The sequence below is a fragment of the Leptodactylus fuscus genome, chromosome 6 (genome assembly GCF_031893055.1).
Source record: "Leptodactylus fuscus isolate aLepFus1 chromosome 6, aLepFus1.hap2, whole genome shotgun sequence".
NCBI classification, from domain to species: Eukaryota; Metazoa; Chordata; class Amphibia; order Anura; family Leptodactylidae; genus Leptodactylus; species Leptodactylus fuscus.
Genome location: NC_134270.1, coordinates 143,525,618 through 143,551,500, shown reverse-complemented (window position 1 = coordinate 143,551,500; position 25,883 = coordinate 143,525,618). Strand labels below are relative to the sequence as shown.

At 43.2% G+C, this 25,883-nt stretch overlaps 1 protein-coding gene across 1 annotated transcript in view; it reads left to right on the top strand.

Annotated features, from left to right (window-relative positions):
- Positions 1–22,008, top strand: part of LOC142208754 (protein-glutamine gamma-glutamyltransferase 5-like) — a 35,635-nt gene extending 13,627 nt beyond the window's left edge. The window contains exons 4-13 of the mRNA XM_075277445.1: positions 1,255–1,373; positions 9,421–9,549; positions 9,643–9,820; positions 10,811–10,949; positions 13,139–13,242; positions 13,323–13,562; positions 13,659–13,949; positions 16,260–16,420; positions 20,967–21,103; positions 21,644–22,008. Coding sequence (XP_075133546.1) covers positions 1,255–1,373; positions 9,421–9,549; positions 9,643–9,820; positions 10,811–10,949; positions 13,139–13,242; positions 13,323–13,562; positions 13,659–13,949; positions 16,260–16,420; positions 20,967–21,103; positions 21,644–21,794 — 1,649 coding nt within the window. The 3' untranslated portion in view covers positions 21,795–22,008. The remainder of the gene's footprint in view (positions 1–1,254; positions 1,374–9,420; positions 9,550–9,642; positions 9,821–10,810; positions 10,950–13,138; positions 13,243–13,322; positions 13,563–13,658; positions 13,950–16,259; positions 16,421–20,966; positions 21,104–21,643) is intronic.
- Positions 22,009–25,883: the final 3,875 nt, after the last annotated feature.

The window sequence follows — 25,883 nt, the reverse complement described above, 5'->3', positions numbered from 1 at the left end:
GATATTGAGATGACTCATTATGCCTCAGTCTATACAGCAAAGCTGACTAATACCTAATACCTCACCTTTGATTTGGTAACATCACCACAAGAGACAGCCAACATACTGCTAACAGTGCAAATACTATTAAGCAACATGCAACACGCACATGTACGTATATGATGGGTCCATGGTTGAACGGCACGGATGGCATGGATGGCACACTATACTGCCCATGACTTCTACAGACTCATTCATTTGTTTCAGTGAGCCCGGGTTGAAAAACATACAGGAATAGGAACTGTCCTAAGTTTTGCCCTGGACTCATGGTCCCAAACACAGACCTGTGATAATACATAGTGTGGGAGGATAGGCTCAGTGGTAGCAATAGCGGACCCAGACAGTCAGAGACAGGCATAAAAATTCAGGTACAAACAGGTTTTACCCCATACGTTTATTTTGCAAAAACAGCAAAACAAAATAAGCCTTAACTTCAGACAAAACAAAAGAAATCCTGCTTGTCTGAGCTACTAACTATACAGAGAATATCCTAACTGTACATGTGGCTTGCTTCAGCTACATGGTTATCAGAGAGCAAAGTAAAGGTGCGACCACAAAGGCAACAGACTGGACTCTCACCAGTTTGTAGTATGTTAAGACAGAACCCAGCTCCTCCTCTCTCTCCCCAGGAACTGCTCAGAAGTGAGAACTTTCCAACCTATTATAGGCCTTTAATGAGGCCCAGCTCCCACTTGTGCAAGAAGGCTCCTCCCTAGTAGGACAAGAAGAGGTTAACAGAAGGAGCCATCTCACAGCTAAGGTGTTACCTGAATTGTAACCTCGCTTACTACACATAAGTGAGGAATCTGGGGGAGATATAGCGACCTTCCACAGTCTCACCTGTCACCTTCTCACAATAGGCATGTGAGGGGCCATTAGATGGGTCAGCGTGCTAACTTACTTGAAAAACACGAGTAGCACATTGACAATGCACGATTGTGAAATGGAAAAAAATCCTCACAATCCTCCCAATTCTTCTGATTCAAAGACATGAGCATGTGATTCCCCCTAGGCAATGTCATAGACAACTTTGACAAATGGGATAAGAAGAATCAACAAGGTTGACAATTGCAACGACGTAATAGGATTAGTAAGTCAGCCCCATTCTATTGATAATCCTTCATGGGCTAGTTTGATGACTAGTAAGATTCAATGACTAGTTTCTGATATACTTAAAGAAAGACATTTGTACCATATCATGATATATTTTCCCAGATGATGACGTCTTTCTGGAAGATGAAGCTCAGAGGCAAGAATATGTGATGAATGAATATGGCTTATTGTATCAGGGAAGCAAAGACTTTGTTGTCACCACTCCATGGAACTTTGGCCAGGTATTGTGTAGACATTATTACATATGGTGGGTAGAGCCTTGATAAATATTGTAAATGTAACTTTATGAAATACTATGCCAAAACGACAAAAGAAAAGCAATGAGAATCGAATAAAACATTCTCATAATTGAGCCCAAAATATCAAAGTAATCAAAAGATAGTAATGATAGTAGATGATCTTCCTGATACTCCAGAAGACTAAGGGTATGTTCACACGGTGGGAAATAGTTTCCACCATGCAAAGTTCCTTGCGGCTAGCTGCGACGGGATGCTGATGCAAAACTGGGACTCGTCTAATTAAGTGGAAACTAAGAATACCGAATTGGGAAAAAAAAAAAAATCGAACCATTAAATTAACCCTTTCCAATATATTATGTTATGAGGAAGAAACAAAAGAAGATTCCGCGCCTCCTTTACTGGGAAGTGACACTGATGTTCGTATGGTTGGTTGTGTGATTCCTCCTCTGGGGAACACGTACCTTACACTTCACTTTTGTGGGTGTGACAATAGGGTTGTGAGGCTATATAGCCAGATGCAGTGGTTGCCACTACCTGGATAAAAACAGCTCCCCTGGAGGACAGGCTGTTAAAATGTCTGAGTGGTTAGTGGGATTTGGATATCCCACAATGCTGGAAAAATCCGGTGGGCGCACACACCCTCTACAACGACCGCTGGAGCCGGGTGTTATGGGGATCTCTGACCATGGACTGGCCCCTGACTAATAACCTCTCAGTCAAGTTTAAGAGAAACACAAAAGAATAAACAAAAACAAAAGTATGAACAGTTTGGAATAACTAGTGTGTGATACTCCTATCCACTGCCTTGTACACTAGAAGTAGCCGTGAGCCCGACTAACCGACCTGAGTGGGCGCGGACACGGCCGGAAAATTAACTAGCCTACAAGTGAAACAAAAAACCCTGACGTTTCACATTTATGAGGAGAGAAAAGATACAGATAAAGCCCCCCACAGGTGTCCGAATGGACTAACGGTGAATGTGAGGTCACAAAGTATAGAGGAGAAAATAAATGTGAAACTGTTATGGAATTGCTAGGACAGCAATTCCCCAGTAGCTGCTGGAAACCCTGGGGTGGGGCACAAGAGACAGTGAGCCCTAAGGTGAAGCCCCCCCACTGTCCCTTCCTATTGCCTGGCCCTATCCTACGTAATAGGCGGCAACTTGGAGATGATCCCTTCCTACATATGTGATACACAAAACGCAGACAAGACGAACAACAAAAGGAGGTCAGCTAGCCGAAGGTCAAGAAACAGTCGAACGATGCAGTGCCAAATCGGAGTCCAAAAGAATAGTCAGTGAGGAAAGCCAGAGGTCAAGGATTATATTGCTATATATAGGATTTTGCTTGAAATTTAAAGTTTTACAAAGGGATTTTTGAAAGCCTCTAGGTACGCAGAGACTAAATGCTGCCTCGTACACTGGGTGCTAAGCCAAAACATCTTGTTCTCATTGTTTAACTGTAAGTAGACAATATGAACGCTCAGCCCAAATACTACAAACATCACCTGTAGACTCAATCACTTGTTCACACCCAGATATAGTATTCAGGCTTTACCATAAGGAAGAGTGAAAAGAAAATCTATGACTAATGTTAAAGCAAATATTGGGGAGTTATCATTTTGGGCAGCTCTAATACATTATTATATAATCTATAATTTTGTAGCGTCCATAAGGTTAATAATAAGGACGGTAATGACTTTGATTGGTTGGAATGTTTGACTGTTTATCCTGAATTGGCAAGAAGCTGCAGCTGTTCATGGTCTATGTATTTGTGGATTCCCTGGGCATGCCATTATTATTGTAGTACAGTAGTTTAACCTGTTATGTATATACCAACCTGGTGCCGAGTGCCAAGGACAAGTGTTTACGGTGCATTTTCTTAGCATTAGAGTGACATCCTCAGGACTCCATACAGGTAACAGCCACAAAATGACACTTTTACATCCTCTTAAGAATGACAGACTAGTGATCCTTATATTAGTATCAGACACCAGGATCCCATAAAAGTGATCTGGCGATCTGGACCCCATGTCTCTAACAGACAAAACAATAACTTGTAGAAAATAAAGTACTCTAATGGCAGTGTAATATTGATATACTAGTATATATTGATAGTCATAAGGGCCAATACTGATGACAAACACAGGACCCCATACAGATGACAGCTACAAAGTGATTATATTGTTGTCAGTCAGATCCCTGTAACAGTCAGACAAAGGGACCCTATAATCGCAATAGGTTCAGGACACCCATACTGGGCCCGCTTTGTGACCCAAATAACAGTACCAGGACCTCTATGAATTTGGCAGCCATAGAGTTCCATAACAGTGACGGCCACAGGATCTCTATAAGTTTCAGACATGGAATTTTATCATAGTCCTATCCTTGATAAGATAAGATAAAATATTCCTTTAATAGTCCCACAATGGGGAAATTTCAGTGATACAGTTTCATAGATGGTACAGTAGTATATAACAAGAGAGAAACACATAGAAGCTCATGGCAGATAGAGAAATCCTAGGAATCATAGCAACTAAAAAAGAAAGAAACACAGACACACTGCAGGATCATTTAGTTCTCTGTGCGGAGTGATGTTAATAATAATAATAATAATAATACAGCCGACTTGGTTGTAGGACACGAGGAGGGGGGTCACAGCATGTGGATATAACAAGCAGAAATTTTTGCAGAGGTGGGGGACATATGCAGCTATCATGATAACATGTGGCAGTTCCTTTGGTAGGTGGTGAGATCTCCTGCTCACAGCTGATAGTTCGGTATCTTGCATCAGCACTATTGTCCTTTTAACCACAAAAAAATGCCCCAAATGTCCTTCATCACAAGCCGTCCTCCTTACCACAGTGTTCTACTGCCCCAAGGAAGTCAGAGACCATCCAGGTATACATGGTGCTGCTCTCTTGCCAAGCTTCCATAACTCCTGGGGTAGGTGGGTGATGGTAGGTTCCGAGGTTGTAACAGTGTCCCACGTGTCCACAGTAATAGAAAGAAATACCAGTCAGCTGTAGCATCTTCACACATCAGCAATTGACGCCAGAAATCATCTCCTTGAACGAAGAAGTCCGCATTTCCATGTAGGTTTCTCTTCCATGCCGCATGTTGAGCCATGCTGTCCTAGCTGGGGGGATGGTAACAGGCACATGTGGAAACCAGCTGAACCAGGTCTTGAGTCCATGCTTTACAATGGAAACAAAAGGAACAAAAAAACTCCACAGGGTCTTCCATTCGATTTATAGTTGCTAAATTCATAGTGCTAGATTGCTTGGTTACCGGATTCTTGAAGATACAGAGAAAAAGAGTGAAAAAGGAAAGAAAAAGTTTGCTCCCAGCTTGGAGCACTGCATCAAAGGCAGCCAGCCTCTCAGGGGGCGGCGCCTAAAAAAAAAAAAAAAAAAAAAAAAAAAAGTCCACAACCATAGCACCCCCATAGCCTTAGTACCCCAATAACATACAATAGATATCTTCAGGTCGCCACTAAGTACCCCATGGGAACTGTAAGGGCTAGTTCACACGTGGGCAAAGGGGAGTTTTTTGACAGCGGATTTCGCTTCAAAATCAGCCCCTTTACAATGGAGCCCTATGTGAACAGCTAGCTTTTTTTTCCGCTAGCTTTTTTTTTCCACTAGCTTTTTTTTTTCTGCTAGTTATTTTTCAGCTAGCAGAAAAAAGAAGCGACACGACCTTTCTTCAGGCGTTTTCCGCCTGAAGAAAGCAATAGAAGTGAATGGGAGGCAAAAAACGCGCGTTTTTTTTCCGCGCAGTTTTTTTGAAAAAATAAGCGAAGCGTTTTTTTGCAAAAAACCGCGCGGAAAAAAAATGCTAGCGGTTTTTTCAGCCCATTCACTCATATGGGAGGGGAAAACAGCCTGGCTTTTTTTGGAAGCGGTTTTTACAAAAAAAAGCTCCAAAAAAAGCTTGGCAATGTCAAAAAAAAGCTTCCTAATTAGGAAGCGTTTTTTTTCAGGACCAAAATAAGCCAGGAGGTTTTTACGTGTGAACTAGCCCTAATAGAGGACATAGGGTTCTCAATCAGCTTTGCCAGACACAGTTGTAGCTAAGAAATATCAAAGTTTTTCATCAACTTGGCAGAATCTGGTGTAAATTTCAGGTGTTATTTTGGCCATTTTTGGCACAACTAACGGTAAATGTGTAAAAGTAAAATAACCACAACCTCACACCAGAAAACTGTCAAATGTAGTTGCGTAAATTTCTGCTGCTGAGTAACGCCATGTAACATGGATTGCAGCCCAAAATCTATCAAAAGAATACTTAAGATTTCAATGAACATGTTTTTCAGCCTCGGTCTGATGAGCGGAGCTGTCACTTTATCACGCTGCACCTCTCTGTAACCACAGGGATTACATTAACATAATAATGTTCATTTATCGCCCCGCGGGCCAGTCATTAACACAAACAAATATATTTGGCAGGAAAAGTCTGAGAGATCACAGGAATAAGTGTAATAAATGATGGCGTTTGGCTAACTTCCCTCTGGGATGACAGCATGGTGTCATGTAGACTTTTGTAAATGGGACATGTAGAAAAAAAATGTACGCCTTTTATTAGTAGCCCTGGCCTTTCTTCTGGGATGTATGGGATTGGGGAAATGTGGATGCATTCTTCAGGAAACAGCACCACTTTATGAGTGCTGGTTAGGTCTGGTATTGCATTTTAGCCTATCTTGACAAAATAGTATTCACCATCATATCCTTCTTATAACTACATTGTTTTATTTAAAAGAATTGTATTAATAAAATAACAAATGGGTGTAATTATATAGGCTCACAATATATTTCCATGGAAATCTGAGTTCCATGATGTAATTAGGATGCCAGTGCCTCAAGTATGCACACCAATAGAGGGCGCTGACTGAGAATGTGCAAGTCTGTCTTCCATGATGTAATTAGGAAGACAGAGTCTCAGTCAAGCAAACCAATAGAGGGCACTCCCTTTAACATCATGTCGACCTTCTCAGAGGCCTTTGTTTGTAATGATGTTGGAATTTAATCAGATACAGTCTTCTCAGCCAAGGACAGCTGTTTCGATGTATTTGCATCTCGTCAGATTGGCGCAGAGAGGACTGATCTGGCAGAGGTGAGAGGCTTAGACAGGGTTAAGGGAATATCGTCACGCCATAGGGAGAGACCACCATATAGGTGTGTGGAGTCTTATTAAGCCATGGAGTGCTCCACTGCAAAGGAACATGGGAAGAATATGCAAATCTGACTTCCATGATATAAGTAGGATGCCAGTGCCTCAAATATGCACACCAATAGAGGGCACTGACTGAGAATGTGCAAGTGTATCTTCCATGATGTAATTAGGAAGACAGAGTCTCAGTCTCCAGTGAAAGAAGTTGCAGAGCCTTATCACTAGACTTTGTTCTAAGTCCTATTGAAGGGAAGCAAGTAATAGGTCAATAACTAGAGATGAGCGAACAGTGTTCTATCGAACACATGTTCGATCGGATATCAGGGTGTTCGCCATGTTCGAATCGAATCGAACACCGCGTGGTAAAGTGCGCCAAAATTCGATTCCCCTCCCACCTTCCCTGGCGCCTTTTTTGCACCAATAACAGCGCAGGGGAGGTGGGACAGGAACTACGACACCGGGGGCATTGAAAAAAATTGGAAAAAGTCATTGGCTGCCGAAATCAGGTGACCTCCATTTTAGACGAATAGTGGATTTCAAATCCGGGTCATATGAGAATGTGAACTTTGTGACTATGAGACAGGGATAGCTGTACAGGCAGGGATAGCTAGGGATAACCTTTATTTAGGGGGGAATGTTATTAAAAATAACTTTTTGGGGCTCTATCGGGTGTGTAATTGTGATTTTTGTGAGATAAACTTTTTCCCATAGGGATGCATTGGCCAGCGCTGATTGGCCGAATTCCGTACTCTGGCCAATCAGTGCTGGCCAATGCATTCTATTAGCTTGATGAAGCAGAGTGTGCACAAGGGTTCAAGCGCACCCTCGGCTCTGATGTAGCAGAGCCGAGGCTGCACAAGGGTTCAAGCGCACCCTCGGCTCTGATGTAGGAGAGCCGAGGGTGCACTTGAACCCTTGTGCACCCTCAGCTCTGCTACATCAGAGCCGAGGGTGCGCTTGAACCCTTGTGCACACTCTGCTTCATCAAGCTAATAGAATGCATTGGCCAGCGCTGATTGGCCAATGTATTCTATTAGCCTGATGAAGTAGAGCTGAATGTGTGTGCTAAGCACACACATTCAGCTCTACTTCATCGGGCTAATAGAATGCATTGGCCAGCGCTGATTGGCCAGAGTACGGAACTCGACCAATCAGCGCTGGCTCTGCTGGAGGAGGCGGAGTCTAAGGTCGGACCTGAATGGAGACTGGTGTGGAGCGATCTTAGACTCCGCCTCCTCCAGCAGAGCCAGCGCTGATTGGCCGAATTCCGTACTCTGGCCAATCAGCACTGGCTAATGCATTGTATTGGCGTGATGAAGCAGTGCTGAATGTGTGTGCTTAGCCAATACACGCCAATACAATGCATTAGCCAGTGCTGATTGGCCAGAGTACGGAATTCGGCCAATCAGCGCTGGCCAATGCATTCTATTAGCCCGATGAAGCAGTGCTGAATGTGTGTGCTTAGCACACACATTCAGCTCTACTTCATCGGGCTAATAGAATGCATTGGCCAGCGCTGATTGGCCGAATTCCGTACTCTGGCCAATCAGCACTGGCTAATGCATTGTATTGGCGTGATGAAGCAGTGCTGAATGAGTGTGCTTAGCACACACATTCAGCTCTACTTCATCGGGCTAATAGAATGCATTGGCCAATCAGCGCTGGCCAATGCATTCTATTAGCGTGAACTGAGTTTGCACAGGGGTTCTAGTGCACCCTCGGCTCTGCTACATCAGATTGCTACATCTGATGTAGCAGTGCCGAGTGTGCATCAGATGTGTAGTTGAGCAAAACTGACTCAGCACTGCTAAGTCTCTGCATTCGCATAGGAATGCATTGGCCAGCCTTCGGCCAATCAGCGCTGGCTCTGCCGGAGGAGGCGGAGTCTAAGGTCGGACCTGAATGGAGACTGGTGTGGAGCGATCTTAGACTCCGCCTCCTCCAGCAGAGCCAGCGCTGATTGGTCGAGTTCCGTACTCTGGCCAATCAGCACTGGCCAATGCATTTCTATGGGGAAAAGTTAGCTTGCGAAAATCGCAAACTGACAGGGATTTCCATGAAATAAAGTGACTTTTATGCCCCCAGACATGCTTCCCCTGCTGTCCCAGTGTCATTCCAGGGTGTTGGTATCATTTCCTGGGGTGTCATAGTGGACTTGGTGACCCTCCAGACACGAATTTGGGTTTCCCCCTTAACGAGTTTATGTTCCCCATAGACTATAATGGGGTTCGAAACCCATTCGAACACTCGAACAGTGAGCGGCTGTTCGAATCGAATTTCGAACCTCGAACATTTTAGTGTTCGCTCATCTCTATCAATAACAAAGAACTTATGTTCCCTATCTTACACTGCGGAGTCTCTGTGTGTTCCTATGTGGTGCATTATGAACAGTGTGAAGCTGCACCTCAGAAATACACCGCAAGTTCTGCACACATCACTCACAGATAGTAGTATACATGTTAGGGGGAGTCATGGGTGTTTTATACTGTAACTGCAGCTAATCATGCATGGGTTACTTACTATGTCACTGCACACATAGTGCTTGTGCTAGATCAGAAATTATATTTGCAGCACCACATGGATATATAGGGAACTGTGTTCTCTTCAAAAATATCTGTTCATGCAGATGACTTGTTGGCTCACGACATCAAGCAGGTGCAGCCACAGTTCAGTATAAACATTAGACTCTAGATCCAAGATGTTAAGGAATGTTTGAGGCAAGACATGTATTTAACGGATCTTTCCACCAAAATAGTTCATAATCGATAGGCCATTCTTGTAATGCATCAAGAGACCTTACTGAATATTTCCTGTTTTATAGTAAAACCATATTCACAGTAATGTATTTTTTTGTTATAGTTTGAAGATGGAGTAGGTGAAATCTGCCTCAGAATTTTAGACATGAACCCAAATTTTCTGAACAATCCATCCTTAGACTGTTCCAAGAGAGGAGACCCTGTGTACATCAGTAGAGTCATCTCCGCGATGGTAAGCCAGGCCATTACATCCAACAAAAGATTGTTTGTCATTATAAGTCATTGCAACATATAATGTTCTATTATTAATCATTGTAATTTGTAGATCAATTCTAATGATGATCGAGGAGTGATAGAGTCCTCCTGGGATGAGAGGTTCAGCAATGGTGCCAACCCAAGTACATGGAATGGCAGTGTGACTATTCTGAGACTTTGGAACAACAGTGGTTGCAGACCAGTTCGATATGGACAATGCTGGGTTCTAGCTGGAGTGATGTGTACAGGTAAAATGCCTAAAAATTCTGATGTATAAGGGAATGTATACTACATTACTAAAGACTTTACCACACAAAAGGTGGCCCACTTTGTTTTCTATCGTCTAGGGTACCCTAGGTCTATTATGGAAACTTTGACCTGGCCCACCAAAAGGGGAACCTATTACCTTGTTGTAATATAGAATATATACTTCCAAATGGATACTGTACCTTATTTATCTGCGACATCTGTTTTGGCATGGCCATTAATGCATGTGTTTCCGATAAGGAGAGGGTAGTGTGTAGCTGTCTGACTCCTCATACAGTGTAAAAAAATATGCAAGTCTATTCTCCAGGCTGTGATTAGGAGAACAGTGCCTCTGTATGCTGCCCTCTAGAGGGCTGCCTCCTTAACATCATGCATGACTCAGTTAATAAGCCTACTAACATGATGCAGATTTAATTGCCAAATTAGTATTTCTATTCCAAAAGGAACAGATTCCCAGCTATGGACAGCGCTGTTTCGGTCTTTTGGACATCCTCAGCATAGTGCAGGGATACTGATTTGGTAGAGTGAGAGACTATAGACCAGGCACACACTCTCCCTAATGTGTATGATTATCCCCTGATCCTCATACAGTAATCTATCTCCCTTGGGAAGAAAAGATTGGACATGTTGAAATACAACATGCCTAATCATTCTTTTTTTCCAATCTAATATCAGTGGTATAGTCCAGACAACCGCATACACATTGATGTGTGCCCATAAACCTTCAATAGCTGACAACCGAATGCTCCTTCAGCCAGTAGCTGTTCGTATAGACCAGAAGGAGAGTAGGCATGATACTCCTTTCTTCAACACATATTATGGGAAATTTGGGAGATTCCCCTACACCTTAGATGAGTGAGTTGGACTTAAGAAATTGCCAGGTTTGGTCAACTTACAGAACTGTGTATGGCCCCTAAAGTTTGACTATTTTTTAGTTTTTCTCTCTAATCTCACTCTTCTTGCCTTTGCAGTGTTGAGATTTCTGGGAATTCCTTCTCGAGTAATCACAAATTTTGAATCTGCTCATGATACCAACCTGAGCCTGACTGTTGATGAGTATTATGACGAAACCGGGAAGAAGTTAGAACCACCAAAAGGAGACAGCGTCTGGTGAGAATAACAAAAGACTATGCTGACTACTTTGAGTACATTCATACACTAAGGGTGTCGATATACATAGACTAGACATTGGCTGGCCAATTAATACATTCCCTATACAGATGGTGTTAGGGCAAGGAAGGATTAGGAAGAGGGGGTGCAGTATAGTGAATCTTGAAAGGGCCCCAAAGGTTCCTCTGCCACATAAAACACATCACTTCTGTAAATGGCACAGGTTAAATAGGACCATATTTTGCAATTGGAGCTCAAAAGTTTCAAGGTATACCTCTGCCCTCATTGTCAGGTATACCTCTGCCCAACCACCTAGCATGGCAAACAAAAGAAAGGAGGTATAACATCCTCCACTATATACTTCTTTACTGAGACAGTTTGAACTGTCTGGTCAAAGAGAAGAGGATATTGGGGAGAGAACTCATCACACACCAGGCCACCAAGCTCAAAGATCACACCAGGGCAATAATCTCTACAGTTGTGCGTGTGCTTTATCCCCCTCCTCTATGGGACAGTTTTGCCCAATCTGTCTCTCCCATTGTTAGGTATGAACTTCTGTTATGGAGGACAGAAGAAGACCAGCAACGTAAGATGTACCCAGAATCAGATTTAAAGGGATCCTACCATTAAAATCTAATTTTTGTCACTCACACGTCGGAATAGCCTCAAGAAAGGCTATTCTTCTCCTACCTTTAGATGTCTTCTCCGTTCGGTAGAAATCCCCGTTTTCGTTGGTATTCCAATGAGTTCTCTCACAGCATTGAGGGCGGTCCCCAGCACTCCAACAGCACTGGGGGTGTCCCCAATGCTGCGAGAGAACTCTCCAGTGCTGCCTCCATCTTCTTCAGGAACGGCATCTCAGTGTGTCTTCTTCCGGCGCTGGGGGTCAAACTTCTAGGCCTCGGGCAGAGCTGACTGCGCATGCCCACGGCCACAAGAAAAATGGCCGCTTACACAGTAAGTAAGCGGCCATTTTCTTATGGCCTGTGGGCATACGCAGTCAGCTCTGCCTGAGGCCCGAGGCCTAGAAGTTTGACCCCCATCGCCAGAAGAAGACGCGTGAAGAGGCCATTCCTGAAGAAGATGGAGGCGTCATTGGAGAGTTGCGAGAGAACTCATTTGCATACCGATGAAAACCAGGATTTCTAGTGATCAGCGGCACAGAGAAGACATCTAAAGGTAGGAGAATAATAGCCTTTCTTAAGGCTTTTCCGACGTGTGAGCGACAAAAAATGTGATTTTAATGGTAGAATCCCTTTAAGCTTCATGCACAAAAGGGTGTCATTTTGGCCTGTAGTGTTGATATTCGTGGGGAGAGGGTCCATTTCAAATTTTTCTATGTGCTCCAGTCTATCCTAGTTACACCCTTGGAAGGTAAATAGTCACCTTTACCAATGAGATATGGAAATCTCATTCCTAACCCATGAAATACGATGGATTAACCAGTAATGATACCTTCAATTTACTCTGCATTACAAAATGGCAGATACCAGAGAATTACAGTATATATATATATATATATATATATATATATATATATGCATATGTTCAACCAGCATCTACTGTATGTACAGCTATGTGGGTAACTAGAATAATAATCCATGTAATGTATTCTAGATACTCCTGAATTTAAGACCATCATGTTTTGACTATCTGGGACATAGCAGCTATTTTGAGTACACCAAAGCCATGCCAACCTTGTCTTTGGAAATCGAGAATATAAACTTGGTTCCTGGTTGAAGGAGCCTTAAAATTAATATAGAACTTTATTAAAAGACATGTCCATTAGTGATCTAGAATGACAGGGAAAATAAGCAATTGGGTAAGTTGATGGACAGCTGTAGCTTCTGAGCCTCGATGCATAACTTGTGACACAACCCCCTGCCTGCCATTTGCTTTTTATAATAGTGGAGTCATCAAGGTTGGGGGCGGCTACTGCGCCCCCTATAACTACGTCCTTAGTTCTACCCTTTTGATGTCTACACAAGATTCTAGACAAACTATATCATAGTCAATATTTGAAATGGATCTTCATAATGATGGAAGCAAAATAGAATTCTCTTCAATGTCGGAAGGGGAGAATTTGGTTTCATTGTTACATAGGATGATCTGATCTGATCAGTCTCATGTGTCCATGTACTTTTTGATCAGCCATATTTATTACAGCCCAATGTCTTAAAACCATGTAGGAATTTTCATGTCTGGAGTGAAGGTTGGATGGCAAGGAAAGACCTCCCTTCGGGTTATGATGGCTGGCAGGTTCTGGATCCAACCCCACAAGAGATCAGTGGAGGTATGTGAAGAACATCAAGACTTCAAACACTCTGAACTTACATTGTGTTATGTATAGACGTGACATGTGTCTTCTTCTAGGGACATTTTGCTGTGGTCCAGCCCCCGTGAAAGCAGTCAAGGAAGGAGATGTCGACATAAATTATGATGTTGCATTTGTGTTCACGGAGGTGAATGGTGATGTCGTTCACTGGATTCTACGAGAAGGTGGGGCAGAGAAAGAGCAAGTGGATCCCCTAACCATAGGCAAATGTATAAGTACGAAAGGTGTTGGCAGTAACACCAGAGAAGATATAACGTACCAGTACAAGTATGCAGACGGTAACTATAACTCTTAAGGATAGAAAATATGATACTTCTTCTAGTCCGGTGATGGCTGGTCTTGACTTTAGAACTTTCTCCCTTTATACCTTGAAGGATCCGCCCAGGAGAGGGCAGTGTATGACAAGGCTGTATCCAAAATGAAATTTAAGAAGCCATTCATGGGAAGAGATTCCATTGTGGCGCTGGACTTTAACGCTTCCTTGAAGTTGGCGCAATCCCCTCTCATTGGACAGACCATCATTCTTCTATATCGTATTCATAATAGAGGCTTTGAACCAAAAAGGTTTTCGATATCTGTTAGTGCTCAAGAGATGATGTATAATGGAAAAGCTTTGGAGCAATTCTGGACTGAAAATTATGAGGTTGATGTTAGTCCAGGCAAAGGTAAGAAAATACTGAAGTTTGTATAGTGGGGAGGTCGGACCTTTCAGTGAATAACCCTTCTAAATAGGTCAGCAGTAGGAGGTCAGTGGGGGTCCAACACCTGGGGCTCCTGCTGATCAGCTGTTTCCTAGAGCATGCAGCTCCTAACATTGGTCACTTCAAACAGTTAGGTCTTGGCATTATAACACATAAAAAATTGCTTTTGGTGTCATATGAAATTTATGAATAAAGTCTATTACAAAATTTATTAATGACTCAAATACTGCCAGAAAATCAAAAGTTGTCTGAAAGTTTAGATACGGTTTAACATGAGCAGACATAGGCTGAGACAGCAGAGGGCGCTCACAGACCTTCAACCTTCTCGCTGCTCAAACCATTAGTAAGTATGACTCTGAGCTTTGCAGATTGGACTGTAACCTGTCAGTGCAGCAATAAAAGCTTCTTCTCACTTATTCCTTACAGTTTCAGCTAATAGATGGTTTTATCTGTGTCCTTAAAATTAAGTGTGAGCTGGCTCATGCCGCTGTTTTAAGTATTTTCTAGATTTATTTCTACTTTTATTTTTTCCTTTTGCGGTAAACATAAATATTGCACAGTATATTACTGTATGCTAGCATTCATCTGGACATAATATAGGGGCATAGCTATAGGGCAGGGGTCAGCAACCTTCAGCACCCCAGCTGCTCTGATGGTGTAACTAGGAATGGCTGGGCCCCAAGGCAAACAATTGACATAGCACCCCCCTCCCAACCCTGACCGACTTCCCTCCCCCGTTTCCAAAGAAATTGCATTCCTGCACACACTATATACCCTGCACACAGTATTATGCCCCTTAGTGGCCCCTGCACACACTATTATGCCCCTTAGTGGCCCCTGAACACAATATTATGCCCCATAGTGGCCCCTGCACACACTATTATGCCCCATAGTGGCCCCTGCACACACTATTATGCCTCATAGTGGCCCCTGCACACAGTATAATGCCCCATAGTGGCCCCTGAACACAGTATTGTACCCCCTTGTGGACCACCCATGAACAATTATTATACTCTGGGGGTGTTTTCAGACCCCAAAGTATAATGATCGGAGATTGAGAAGAATGCAAACATTAAAATCACTGTTACTTACCTCTCCTTGGCTTTGGTGCACGTCCCGCTGATTTCAGCCATCCTCAATGTTGGTACAGATGTCACGTGGACCAGGCCTGTGTTGCGACGCATAATGTGAGGTCACGTAACTGTTTTTTTATGTTTCCTCCCCTCCTTAGGCCTCTGATCGTTGTGCTTGAAGGTCTGAAAAGACCCCTAAATATAATTATAGCACTGTTTGTGGGGTTTGCAGGCCCACGGCCTCACATATTGATCCCCGCTCCTGCTAACGGCCACATCTGCAGAAGGGGAAGCGCAGGTGGTCATGATTAGTAGCGGGGATTGGTAAGCAAATAGGGCCCCTTACCTGCTGGGGTAACTACAGCAGGTAACAGCCTATTAAAAAAAAACAAACAAAAACATTAGGGCCCCTCCGGGCCCCCTTTTGTCCCGGGCCCTGTGGCAGCGGCTACCCAGTTATGCGACTGTGTGAAATTATATCTCCCATTCACTTCCATGAGAGTTACAAGAGCAGCAGAGCATGCTGGGAATTGCACTTTTACAACAGCTGGGGCTTAAGGTTGCCCCCTTCCCCCGGCATAGGGGTCACTCCAACGGCTCCTACATTTTATAATGTCCTTTTCTCACTCAAGGGACATGGTGAAGTTAATGGCGGCTGCACTGGCGCTCATCCCCAATGGGTGGATGCTTTATAGGAAGCTAGCTCACCTATCAGTATATTTTTGGCATGTGAGAGGAAACCTATGTAAACATGAGGAGAACATACAAACCCCTTGCAGATGTTGCCCTCTGTAGGATTTGATCCCAGCACTACAAGGATACACTGCTAACCACTGAGCCGCTGGGCAGATATTTTTCATTGGGACCTTTTAGATAACATACATAGAGCCAGAATCTTACAACACAATTTTGGCGCATCGTGACGCATTTAAGCGATGCCCCTTTTTTTTGATGTGCCAAGAGATGCCTAAAATGAGCCACATTTCCGCTAATCTCTAGTTGTAACCCTAGTAGTAAACCTGGGCCTGTGTGACTGGACAATTTGAGGACAAATTTATAACAATTGTAACTATTATTTCATGGGCCCATATGCCGCATATACTGTACTGCAATATTATAGCGCAACATAGAAGGATTAAGGAACACTGATATTACATGCAGATGTGGTATTTAGAATGACCTGTATCATGTTCTATTCTAGATCTTGAGACAAGTTTCCAGCTTCATCCTTTCCATTATCAGAGATTTGTGCGTCCCGGTAATAACATCCGAGTCACCGCACTGGCCTCAGATCTAAAGAGCAAGAAACTGAGATTAGCATCTAAAAACATCATATTTGAGGTTCCTGCTATAGATATACAAGTAAGTCTTGATATACGGTACATTTACATGCATGGAAAATGGATGACATATTGGTTTTGGTGCATTTTTAACATTAATTTTTTTTGTTTTGTGGTTGAAAAAAAAAATATATGTTACAGTCAAGGTGAACTCAGACTCGCGGTTTGTTCACACAGAGTTTTTTGCAGGTGGATTTTGACATGGAATCCGCCTCAAAATCCACTTGCAAAAAAGGCTCCCATTCATTTCCAGACGAGCCGCTCGCTTTTTTTTCCCCGCTAGCGATTTTTTTCCAGCTAGAGGGAAAAAGAAACAACATGCCCTATTTTCCCGCGGACTCCAAGGCTGAGTCAGTCGTCGTGTCCGTGGCACGAGACTCACTCCTGATTAGGCCCATTCATCGGCATCGGCGTCCCGTTGTGGCTAGTTGTGCGGAGAAATCACATGGCGGAGAAGGTTTCCGCTGTGTGAACTAGCCCTAAGGGCACATTCACATGGCAGATTTGTTTGCTACTGCTTTCCATACAAGTTAATAGGGCAGGTTGAGCAGTCTGTGTCTGGATTTCTGCAAATACAATTCTTATGAATGGGGAAGTCGCAAAAATTACTGCAACAAACTTGCCAAAAAAACCCAAAACGGTCCACCAGTTTTTATATGCAAGAAGAAAAAGATATTGTCACCCATCCATGAAGTTAAAGAAGTTGACCCATAACATGTTTAGGCGTCTGTTTACACCATCACAACCTACATTCAGAAAGAACAAAACCATTGAGCCCCTACTTTTTTTGCTAAACTTAAAGGGAGTCTATTACCTCCCCCAAGCATACTCAACAGTCAGCACCATGTTACAGAGCATCCTTGGAGGAGGAGGTAGATTCGCTTCAATTTTCTGACCAGAAATGAGAAAATGCCCTCTGATATTTCATACCAATGAGTACAGATGGGCGAACTACTTTGTCATGAGCCGGATTGACCCAAATGCCCCAGCTTCTTTGGTTTTTAACAAAACCAATCACTTGAGGTAGTGTCGTAACTAAAGTCTTGTGGGCCCCAGTACAATCTTTTGTCTGGGGCCCCCTACCTCATATCTACAGAGAATTCTTGATAGTGATGGTTACTGGAGCTAAGGAGTTTACTCCACCTTAGTGTGGTTAGGGGGATCTGGGGGTCTCCTTGGCTTATGGGCCAGATGGAAGCTGTAATCTCAATACTGATGCCAGTGCCTATGGGCCCCATAAGGCTTCTGGGCCCCAGTGCAACTGCACCCTCTACACCCCCTCAAGTTATACCCCTGAATTGGGGATTTGTCTTGGATGATCTAAAATGGCTGCGACATGTATTGTAGTAGATTATTATATTCTAGGGTCACAAAGTCACCACATTCAATCTATCTAGATGTGATTAGAGATGGGCTAACCGACTCGTTCTGTTGGGTTCGACCCAACTATTCCAATTTGTTCATTTTTTAGGAAACAAAAAAAAATGCACAAAAAAAAGACTGGCGCATTATGGTCTGGGGTCTCTTCTAAACTAGAGATGAGCGAGTAGTACTCGATCAAGTAGGTATTTGATTGAATACTAGGGTATTCGAAATACTCGTACTCGATCGAGTACCACTCACTGTTCGAATGTAAAAGTTCGATGCAGAACCAGCATTGATTGGCCAAATGCTATACAGTCGGACAATCAACGCTGGTTCTTCTCCTACCTTTAGAAGTCTTCTCCGTGCAGCTTCCCCGCGGCGTCTTCCGGCTCTTCATTCACTCTGCCAGGCATCGGGGCTTGTAGTGCAGGCATGCGCAGTCGGCTCTGCCCAGGCCCGATGCCTGGCAGAGTGAATGAAGAGCCGGAAGATGCCGCAGGGACGCTGCACGGAGAAGACTTCTCAGAGGATCCAGCCCGACCCTCACTCGTGGACTTGGTAAGTATAATTTGATCGAACGTTGCCTACCCCTGAAATGAGCATTTCCCCTCCCATAGACTATAATAGGGTTCGATATTCGATTCGAGTCATCGAACATTGAGGGGCTACTCGGAACAAATATCGAATCTCGAACATTTTACTGTTCGCTCATCTCTATTCATAACCCATAGTATAATAGGTGGCGGCCCAGGGGAGGTGAAAAAAAATAAAAAAAAACATTCATACTCACCTTTTGTTAACTTTTTTGGCCCCTTTTGGTGTCCAGGGCTTTCAGTCTCCTTGGTGATGTCATGTAACCAGGAACACCGCTGAGGCTTGTAGTGGACCACAGTAGCCACATGGGCACGCCGAGCATCATGACAACTGAAGAGACCCCAAAGTATAATAATTTCACTTCTGTTCCTATAACTTGTTCGATCTGAGCCTGAAACTAAACAAATCTTTTTTCTTTGTAGATTGTGAGCCCTATATAGAGATCACAATGTACATTTTTTTATTCCTATCAGTATCTTTGTAGAATGGGAGGAAATCCACACAAACACGGGGAGGACATACAAACTCCTTGCAGATGTTGTTCCCTGGCGGGATTCAAACCCAGGACTCCAGCACTGCAAGGCTGCAATGCCAACCACTGTGTTGCCACCAAATGAAACTTGATAGGTTCACCCATCTCTACCAATGAGCTGCCAGAGTACTGGGACCAGAAGTGTTACAGTAGGGACACAGATGCTGAACATTCCTTGCATTTTCCTCGGTCTTGGCTACGTATATAACAAATACCATATGTAGTTATTTTTACCCAAAGTAAGGAATGTCATTACACCATGAATAATTTGATACAAATATGTCCTCATTCAGACACGCACATAAGAACATTATGTGGCGAATCAACCGTGTTAATAAATGTAAATAATACCAGTAATTAAGAGTCTCGCTCGCCCATGACGTAAAGACCTGCCGTAACTTCTATAGTGACCTGGCTTATACCTCCTGCCAGTCACTAACCTGCAGAACCTCTGCTGATGCAATACAAGGAGGATCCTTAATCCTTCATGCTAAAAAGTGTCTAGACAAGCTGGAATCTTATAATGAAGTTCATCAGATTATCTTCTTAAATTTCATTGCCACATAACTCAATTAGACATTAAACAATGTTACCAGGCCAGCAAAATTATACCGCAACATAAATCATATGGTCTGCTTTTCATACATGATGTTGCTTTAAATGTCCATACAGAGATGTCTTTCCTTACCTTCTCTCTTGACTGGTCATGTCTAGATACCATACTTTAGGGATTTCTCTGGGTCCTCTTCTGGCCTCTTCCAGGCTCCATTGATAACATCATGCACCCTAGGGTCACCACTGAGGTCTTTTATTGGACCTCAGTGTTCACATGGGGCATGTAATGCCTCATGTGACTGCTGAAGCCCAATCACAGGGGTGCAAGATGTCACCTTAGAGGGTGCAAGAGTCCAAAAGAGGACCCAGAGAGAGCGTTCATGTCGCGAGGAGGCCTAAAAGTGGTAAGGAAATTCCAATTCCAGTTTGTGGATGACAAAACCCCCAAATTTTGGAAAATTTGGGTCAAATCTATTTTGATCCAGACGGGTTCGCTCATCTCTAATCTGCATCTGTCAGTCCACTGCCATTTAACCCTTTCCCAACTTTCGCCGTAGTATGATGGATGTTGAGTATTTAAATGTGGTGGCTGTATATTTTCTAAAATTTCAGTTTGAATTCTGGCCTCTTCTGGCCTTCCGGGTGTGACAATGCATTGATATCATGACACTCAGTACACCCCATGTTGCTTGGCGGCAAAGACCGCAATCTCTCAAGGCATTAAAGGGATCCTATCATTCAGAAGGAATTTTTTGTCCCTAACACGTTGGAATAGCCTTAAGAAAGGCTATTCTTCTCCTACCTTTAGATGTCTTCTCCGTGCCACCATTCCACAGTAAGTGGCCATTTTCTTGTGGCTTGGGGGCATGCGCAGTCTGCTCTGCCCAAGGCCTACAAGTTTCACCGCCTGCGCCGGATGAAGACGCAGGAAGAGGACGTTCCTGAAGAAGACAGAGGCGGTGCTGGAGAGTTGTCTGGCAGCATTTGGGACTGTTTGAGCACTAGGGCCCGCCCCCCAGTGCTGCATACCGGCAAAAAACGGTATTTCTACGGAACGGTGGTGCAGCGAAGACATCGAAAGGTAGGAGATGAATAGCCTTTCTTAAGGCTATTCTGACGTGTTAGGAACAAAAAATACCACCTGAATGATAGGATCCCTTTAACACTCCTAATGTCTTAGTCACTCACCCTTTCCCTAGAACACATATAAAAGTTAGTAAATAAAGTGAAATACATGCACATTAGGTATCCCTGGGTCAGAAACAGCCTGGTCTTCAAACTTATAAAAATATTTTTCCTGTACAGTGAACATGAAAACAGGAAAATAAAACTTATGGCTTTTTGAATATGAGGAGTCAAAAACAAAAATCAAAAAATGACTGTGGTGGGAAGGGGTAAAGTGCATTGGCCTTAACCAACAGAAAGGTGAACTTAGCCTTATATGGTCTTGAAAAACTAAATGCAAGTTAAAAATATTAAAATTTATAAAATATCATTTGAACTTTTTGTTTTATCACTTTAGGTGCATGGTATGCCACGGCTCAATCAACCTCTTAGTGTTATTTTATCTTTCTCCAACCCTCTCAACGAGGTCCTGAGCAACTGTGTGATGACTGCAGAAGGCACCGGTCTCTTCCCTGGTGGCCCCGTCAGAGCACAGTAAGTGTTATCCTCTCAGCAGAATGGTTAATTTTGATATAGTTCCCCAAAAATGGACTCCAAATTTCTATAAAATACAACAGAGGTCCTCAGCCTTTTGTATAGTAGATCCAAGACATTATGCAGTATGTCCTATAATATTGAACTCCAATAATTAGCTACTTTTTGACAGTTTTCAGTCAAAGCTTGATAGTATTGTTGTATTTTTCTATCCTTTAAAAAAGTTACTTAGTTACACAGTAGATGAGGTTGGATGAAGACATCAGTCCATCAAGTCCAACCTATAACCCTACAATCCCCACAGTGTTTATCCAGGTGAAGGCAAAATACCCCATGAGGCTCATGCCAATTGCCCCATTTTCGTGGGTAAAAATTCCTTCTGGCTCCAAGTTGAAGAACCGGATTCACTACAATGTGTCCATATTCTGTCCATGAAAAAATATGCAATGAACACGTACATGAAAAACAGACATGTGAATAAGGCCTCATATGCTCAATGAACCATACTTTATCTTTGTTTCTTACGTCTTCCCTATTCAGAATGGATCAGATATTTCCTGGTCGGGTTGGCTTTATAAGGATCTTCTGTGTACCGTTTAAGAAGGGGAAACTCCAGCTGGAAGTCAACTTTTCCAGCGACAAAATAAAATACATCAAGGGAAGTGCAATTATCGAAGTCCCATGGATATAAGCAAGCGATGTCCAAGACATAACTACATCTGCTTCCCAAGAAAGCCTGGCGACGCCATTCAGCGATGGAGCGCACATTCTCTATAGAATTCCTGCCTTATATGTATTGTTCTTCCTTATATTTATACAAGCACTTTTTTATGTAACTGAATGTAAATTATATTACTGGAATCGATATTTGCCATGCCAAAAAAATAAATGATGTTTAGGCAGTATTGGCACGTTTTGTGTCTTCCATTACCGGTACTCTTGGTTGGGAATGTCCAGTTAAAGGGGTTTTCCAACTCATTAATGATCTTCATGTGTGTTTTTCCTGCCTTGCTTGCCATGTCTGTGTTTTGCTCAATCTTTCCCTTTCCCCATGACTATAACAAAATCACTGGAAATACTGTACTTCAGGTGAGGAAGGGGTGCGGGTTGTTTACCAGCTGTTTACCATAGTAGAAACCAGCATCAGAGTGGCTATACACAGAGGTGTAACATGAACCTTCCAGGCCCCCTTTCTGCGGAGGTGGAGTTATGGTCTGTGGGTGCTTCTTCTGGTATGGAGTGGGACCCTTGGTCCTAGTGCATGGTAAACTCAACGCCGACGCCTATTGCACTACTGTATTTTAGATAACAGTGTACTTCCTACATTTTGGCGGTTCTGTGGGTCAGACCAATGTTACTTCCAGGATGACAACGCCAGCTGTCATGTAGCGAGGTCTATCATGGCTTGGTACAGTGACAATCAGGTTAAAATTTATAAAATATCATTTGAACTTTTTGTTTTATCACACCCAGAGTCCAGACTTGAACCCTATCGAGCACCTCTGGGATGTGTTGGATCGCTGAACTAAGGGGTGCAGCAGTCGTCCAAAATCGGTGAAAGAACTTACGTGTCTTCTCCAAGCTGAATGGAATAAAATACCACTAGATGTCATATAAGGACTTGTGGAAAGCCCCGGAGGGTTGAGGCTGTAATTGCCGCTCGTGCCACTCGGACCACAGGTGTCCAAATACTTATTGGTAGACAGTGTATAATGGGTATATTGGGTATCATACAGCATATCACTAAGCTAATGGGAGTGTTTCTTTAAATATGATGCGGCGTTACATTTACTAGATTCTTACTCAACTACATATTGAGCAAAGTTTAACTTGACACACTTGAACTAGAAAAGCCAGAGAGGGCCAGAATAAAATCACCTACCGCCAGGCCTCCATTATGGCGCCACATTCTCGTTTCCATCTTGTGCTAGATGTGCAGGATAATTTGGAAGCGAGGCAACTCAGGTGACTGCCAGTCGCTGGTCTTAGGGGTCCCATGCAGAGTACTGGGGATTTGATTGCAAATACATCACTGGTACCTTACATGGGACCCCTATGGCCAGTGATTGGCTACAGCAGTCACCTGAGCTGCCTCTTTTCCTGAACAGCCAGTGCAAGCAGGTAATGAAACGGGGGACCTGAAGTCACATAGGAGGAGCAGGGGCAAGTGAGTATCCCATTCTTTTTTTTTATCTTATTCCACCTCTGGCCTGGCCTGTTTTCCAATTTGACCGGAACAAAAGTCTCAACACAGGGAGGTGGTGGACAAGATTGTGCTATAACAGACTTATCTGTGTCTAAGTCTTTAGTTGACGAACAGAAGATATGTTGCTGTTCCCCTCATAGTCACCAAGTATAATTGAAGTTGCTGATGTTTACCTGATGACGTAGCTTTAATGCAAGTATGTAAGTAGTGTAAATAACATATATAGGAAGTAGAGACAGAGGATGTTCTCAGTCCTTCTTTAATCCCTTTTGTCTTCAGGAAATTCTTGACAACAACCACTAACCTGCCATTACTATATGTTGTTGTAATATTAAGTCACAAAGTATGTCAGTAATTTACGTTCATAATGGAGGTTCAACTCCTAGTCACATATACTCCAACAGACCTGCATGCAGTGCCCGCCCGGTACCTTTCTATGGTACAATTAATATTTAATTTTGTATAAATCGCTATTCTTGGGGTACATACTATGCTCAATACATAGAATACTTCATCCTGAACATAATTGCAAATAACTTTCGTTAAAAAAATCTGATGTTTAAAACCCTAAAAACTGTTTTGAAAGTCCTGCCACTAGGGATCACTTATGTTTTAAATCTGCTGTCCACTACCTGTTACTAAGTAAATTACGTCCTTAGCAGCAGAGGCTAACAAGACGGGAATGTAAGAAATAAGTGGGGGGGGGGGCCCTTCGGCTCCTTCTCAAGCACAATCTCTGCAAAGGCACTTCTCTGCTCTCAGCTCCGTGCACTGCCCTCTGTAGATACTCATAAGCACAGCGACTCTTTACTAGACAGAGTGAGATATCAGAGGAGAGAGCTGTTACTGAGACGAAGCAGGAAAAAGACATGCACATTAGATAGCTCTTCTAACTTGGCATAGGGATGAGAGGAGAAAGGTGCTTGTGAAAAGATTATGCTTGTGTATGACTACAGGCATTATTTAATAATATATATTGCATATCTAAGCCCAAATAGTCCCATAGCTATTAAGAAAATTTTTAACATATAGACCAGTGGTCCTCAAACTGCGGCCCGTGGGCCACATGCGGCCCGCCAAGCACTTCGGTCTGGCCCCGCCGACAACGCCAGCAGGCGTGCATTTATAATGAAGCTCCTGGGGAGCTCGGGCCAGGCCATGGAGCGCACTTCACTTTACTTATTGGAGGGCACCGCTCCCGATGTCTGTGCGACCTGCTCTGCCTCCGGCCCACTGTTTAAAAAGTTTGAGGACCCATGATATAGACTATGAGATGATGACATGTGCAGACTTCTGAGCCTCATGGGAAGTGCTGGTAGAGATCCACACTATGTAGCTGCCCCTATTCTCTGAGTGAACTGCAGATCAAGGTGCAAGAAAAATGGGGAGATTATTTCCAGAACAAAAAATGATAATTCAACACTTGAAGGCTCAGACATCAACACAGTGATGTCTCCAAGTAGACTATGCACAATTGGTAAATCCCATCAAAAACTCAGGTCCCCTTTTAAACTACCTGGAGTAACAATGCAGTTGTGGGTTTTACTCTATCACAGGACTCAAGATCAGCAAACCTTGTGAGATGTAATTCACAAATATTCAGAAGGTTCAACACCAAGTTTTGTTTTTTGGTCCAGAAAGGACATGCAATAATAATTCAGACCCCAGAGCATAATATTTGAATGCCCAACAGAAGCTTATACTCATCTCCCCTCACCTCTCCTGGGCTCTCTTGCATCACCTTGTATTCTTTCCCTGGTGTCTTCGGACCATCAGCTTCCTTGGGTTACCAGTGTGGCCCAATCACAGTGTCTCACTGCTGAAGTGAACCAGGAGGCTGGAAGATATCGAGGAAAGAACACTGGATGCCGTAGGGGAGCCCAAGAGTGGTGAGAAATGGTGAATATGCCCTTAGGCTTCCAATTATTATACCCTGGGTCTTAAAGAGACACCATAGTATAATAATGATTCATGGGTGCAGTACCAACAAAAATTTTGCTTCTCCCCAACCCAAAATCTTTGGAAAATTTGTAACGTACTCACTTCATTAAGAACTTGCTGCTCATCTCTATTCATAGTAAAGCCTATCATCATCAGAACAAAAGTGGAGTTTCGACCACTCGGTGTAATAATACAACAGCAGTAAATTTTCTGGCTTATACAAACATGCTGCCAATGGGGGGTTTACCATAGGCACATTGCTGTAGTATCTCTCTCTGGGCCTGTTACATTTGCAGTAGCTCAATGTGAGGAAAGCCAGGATGTTTCGGAGATGTAGTTGCTGTGGTTATGTTAAAACTATCTTGATCAGATCCTTCAATATTCCTCCTATGTTGGTGCAGTGCTGAGGGGGGGCTGCAGGGTATCTGATGGTGGTAGTAGTATTCTCCCAGAGTAAGTCCTATTACCAGTAAGTATTACTGAGCCTGATGGTGGTTGTAGTGCCCATGATGATATGTGCAGGAATAAGACCCAGATACTGGAGGTATAGTTCTTAGGAGCATATGGGAATGGAGCTGAGATTTTAGATGGTGGCAGTATGTGTCTCCTTTGCTATTCAGTTCTCTAAAATAT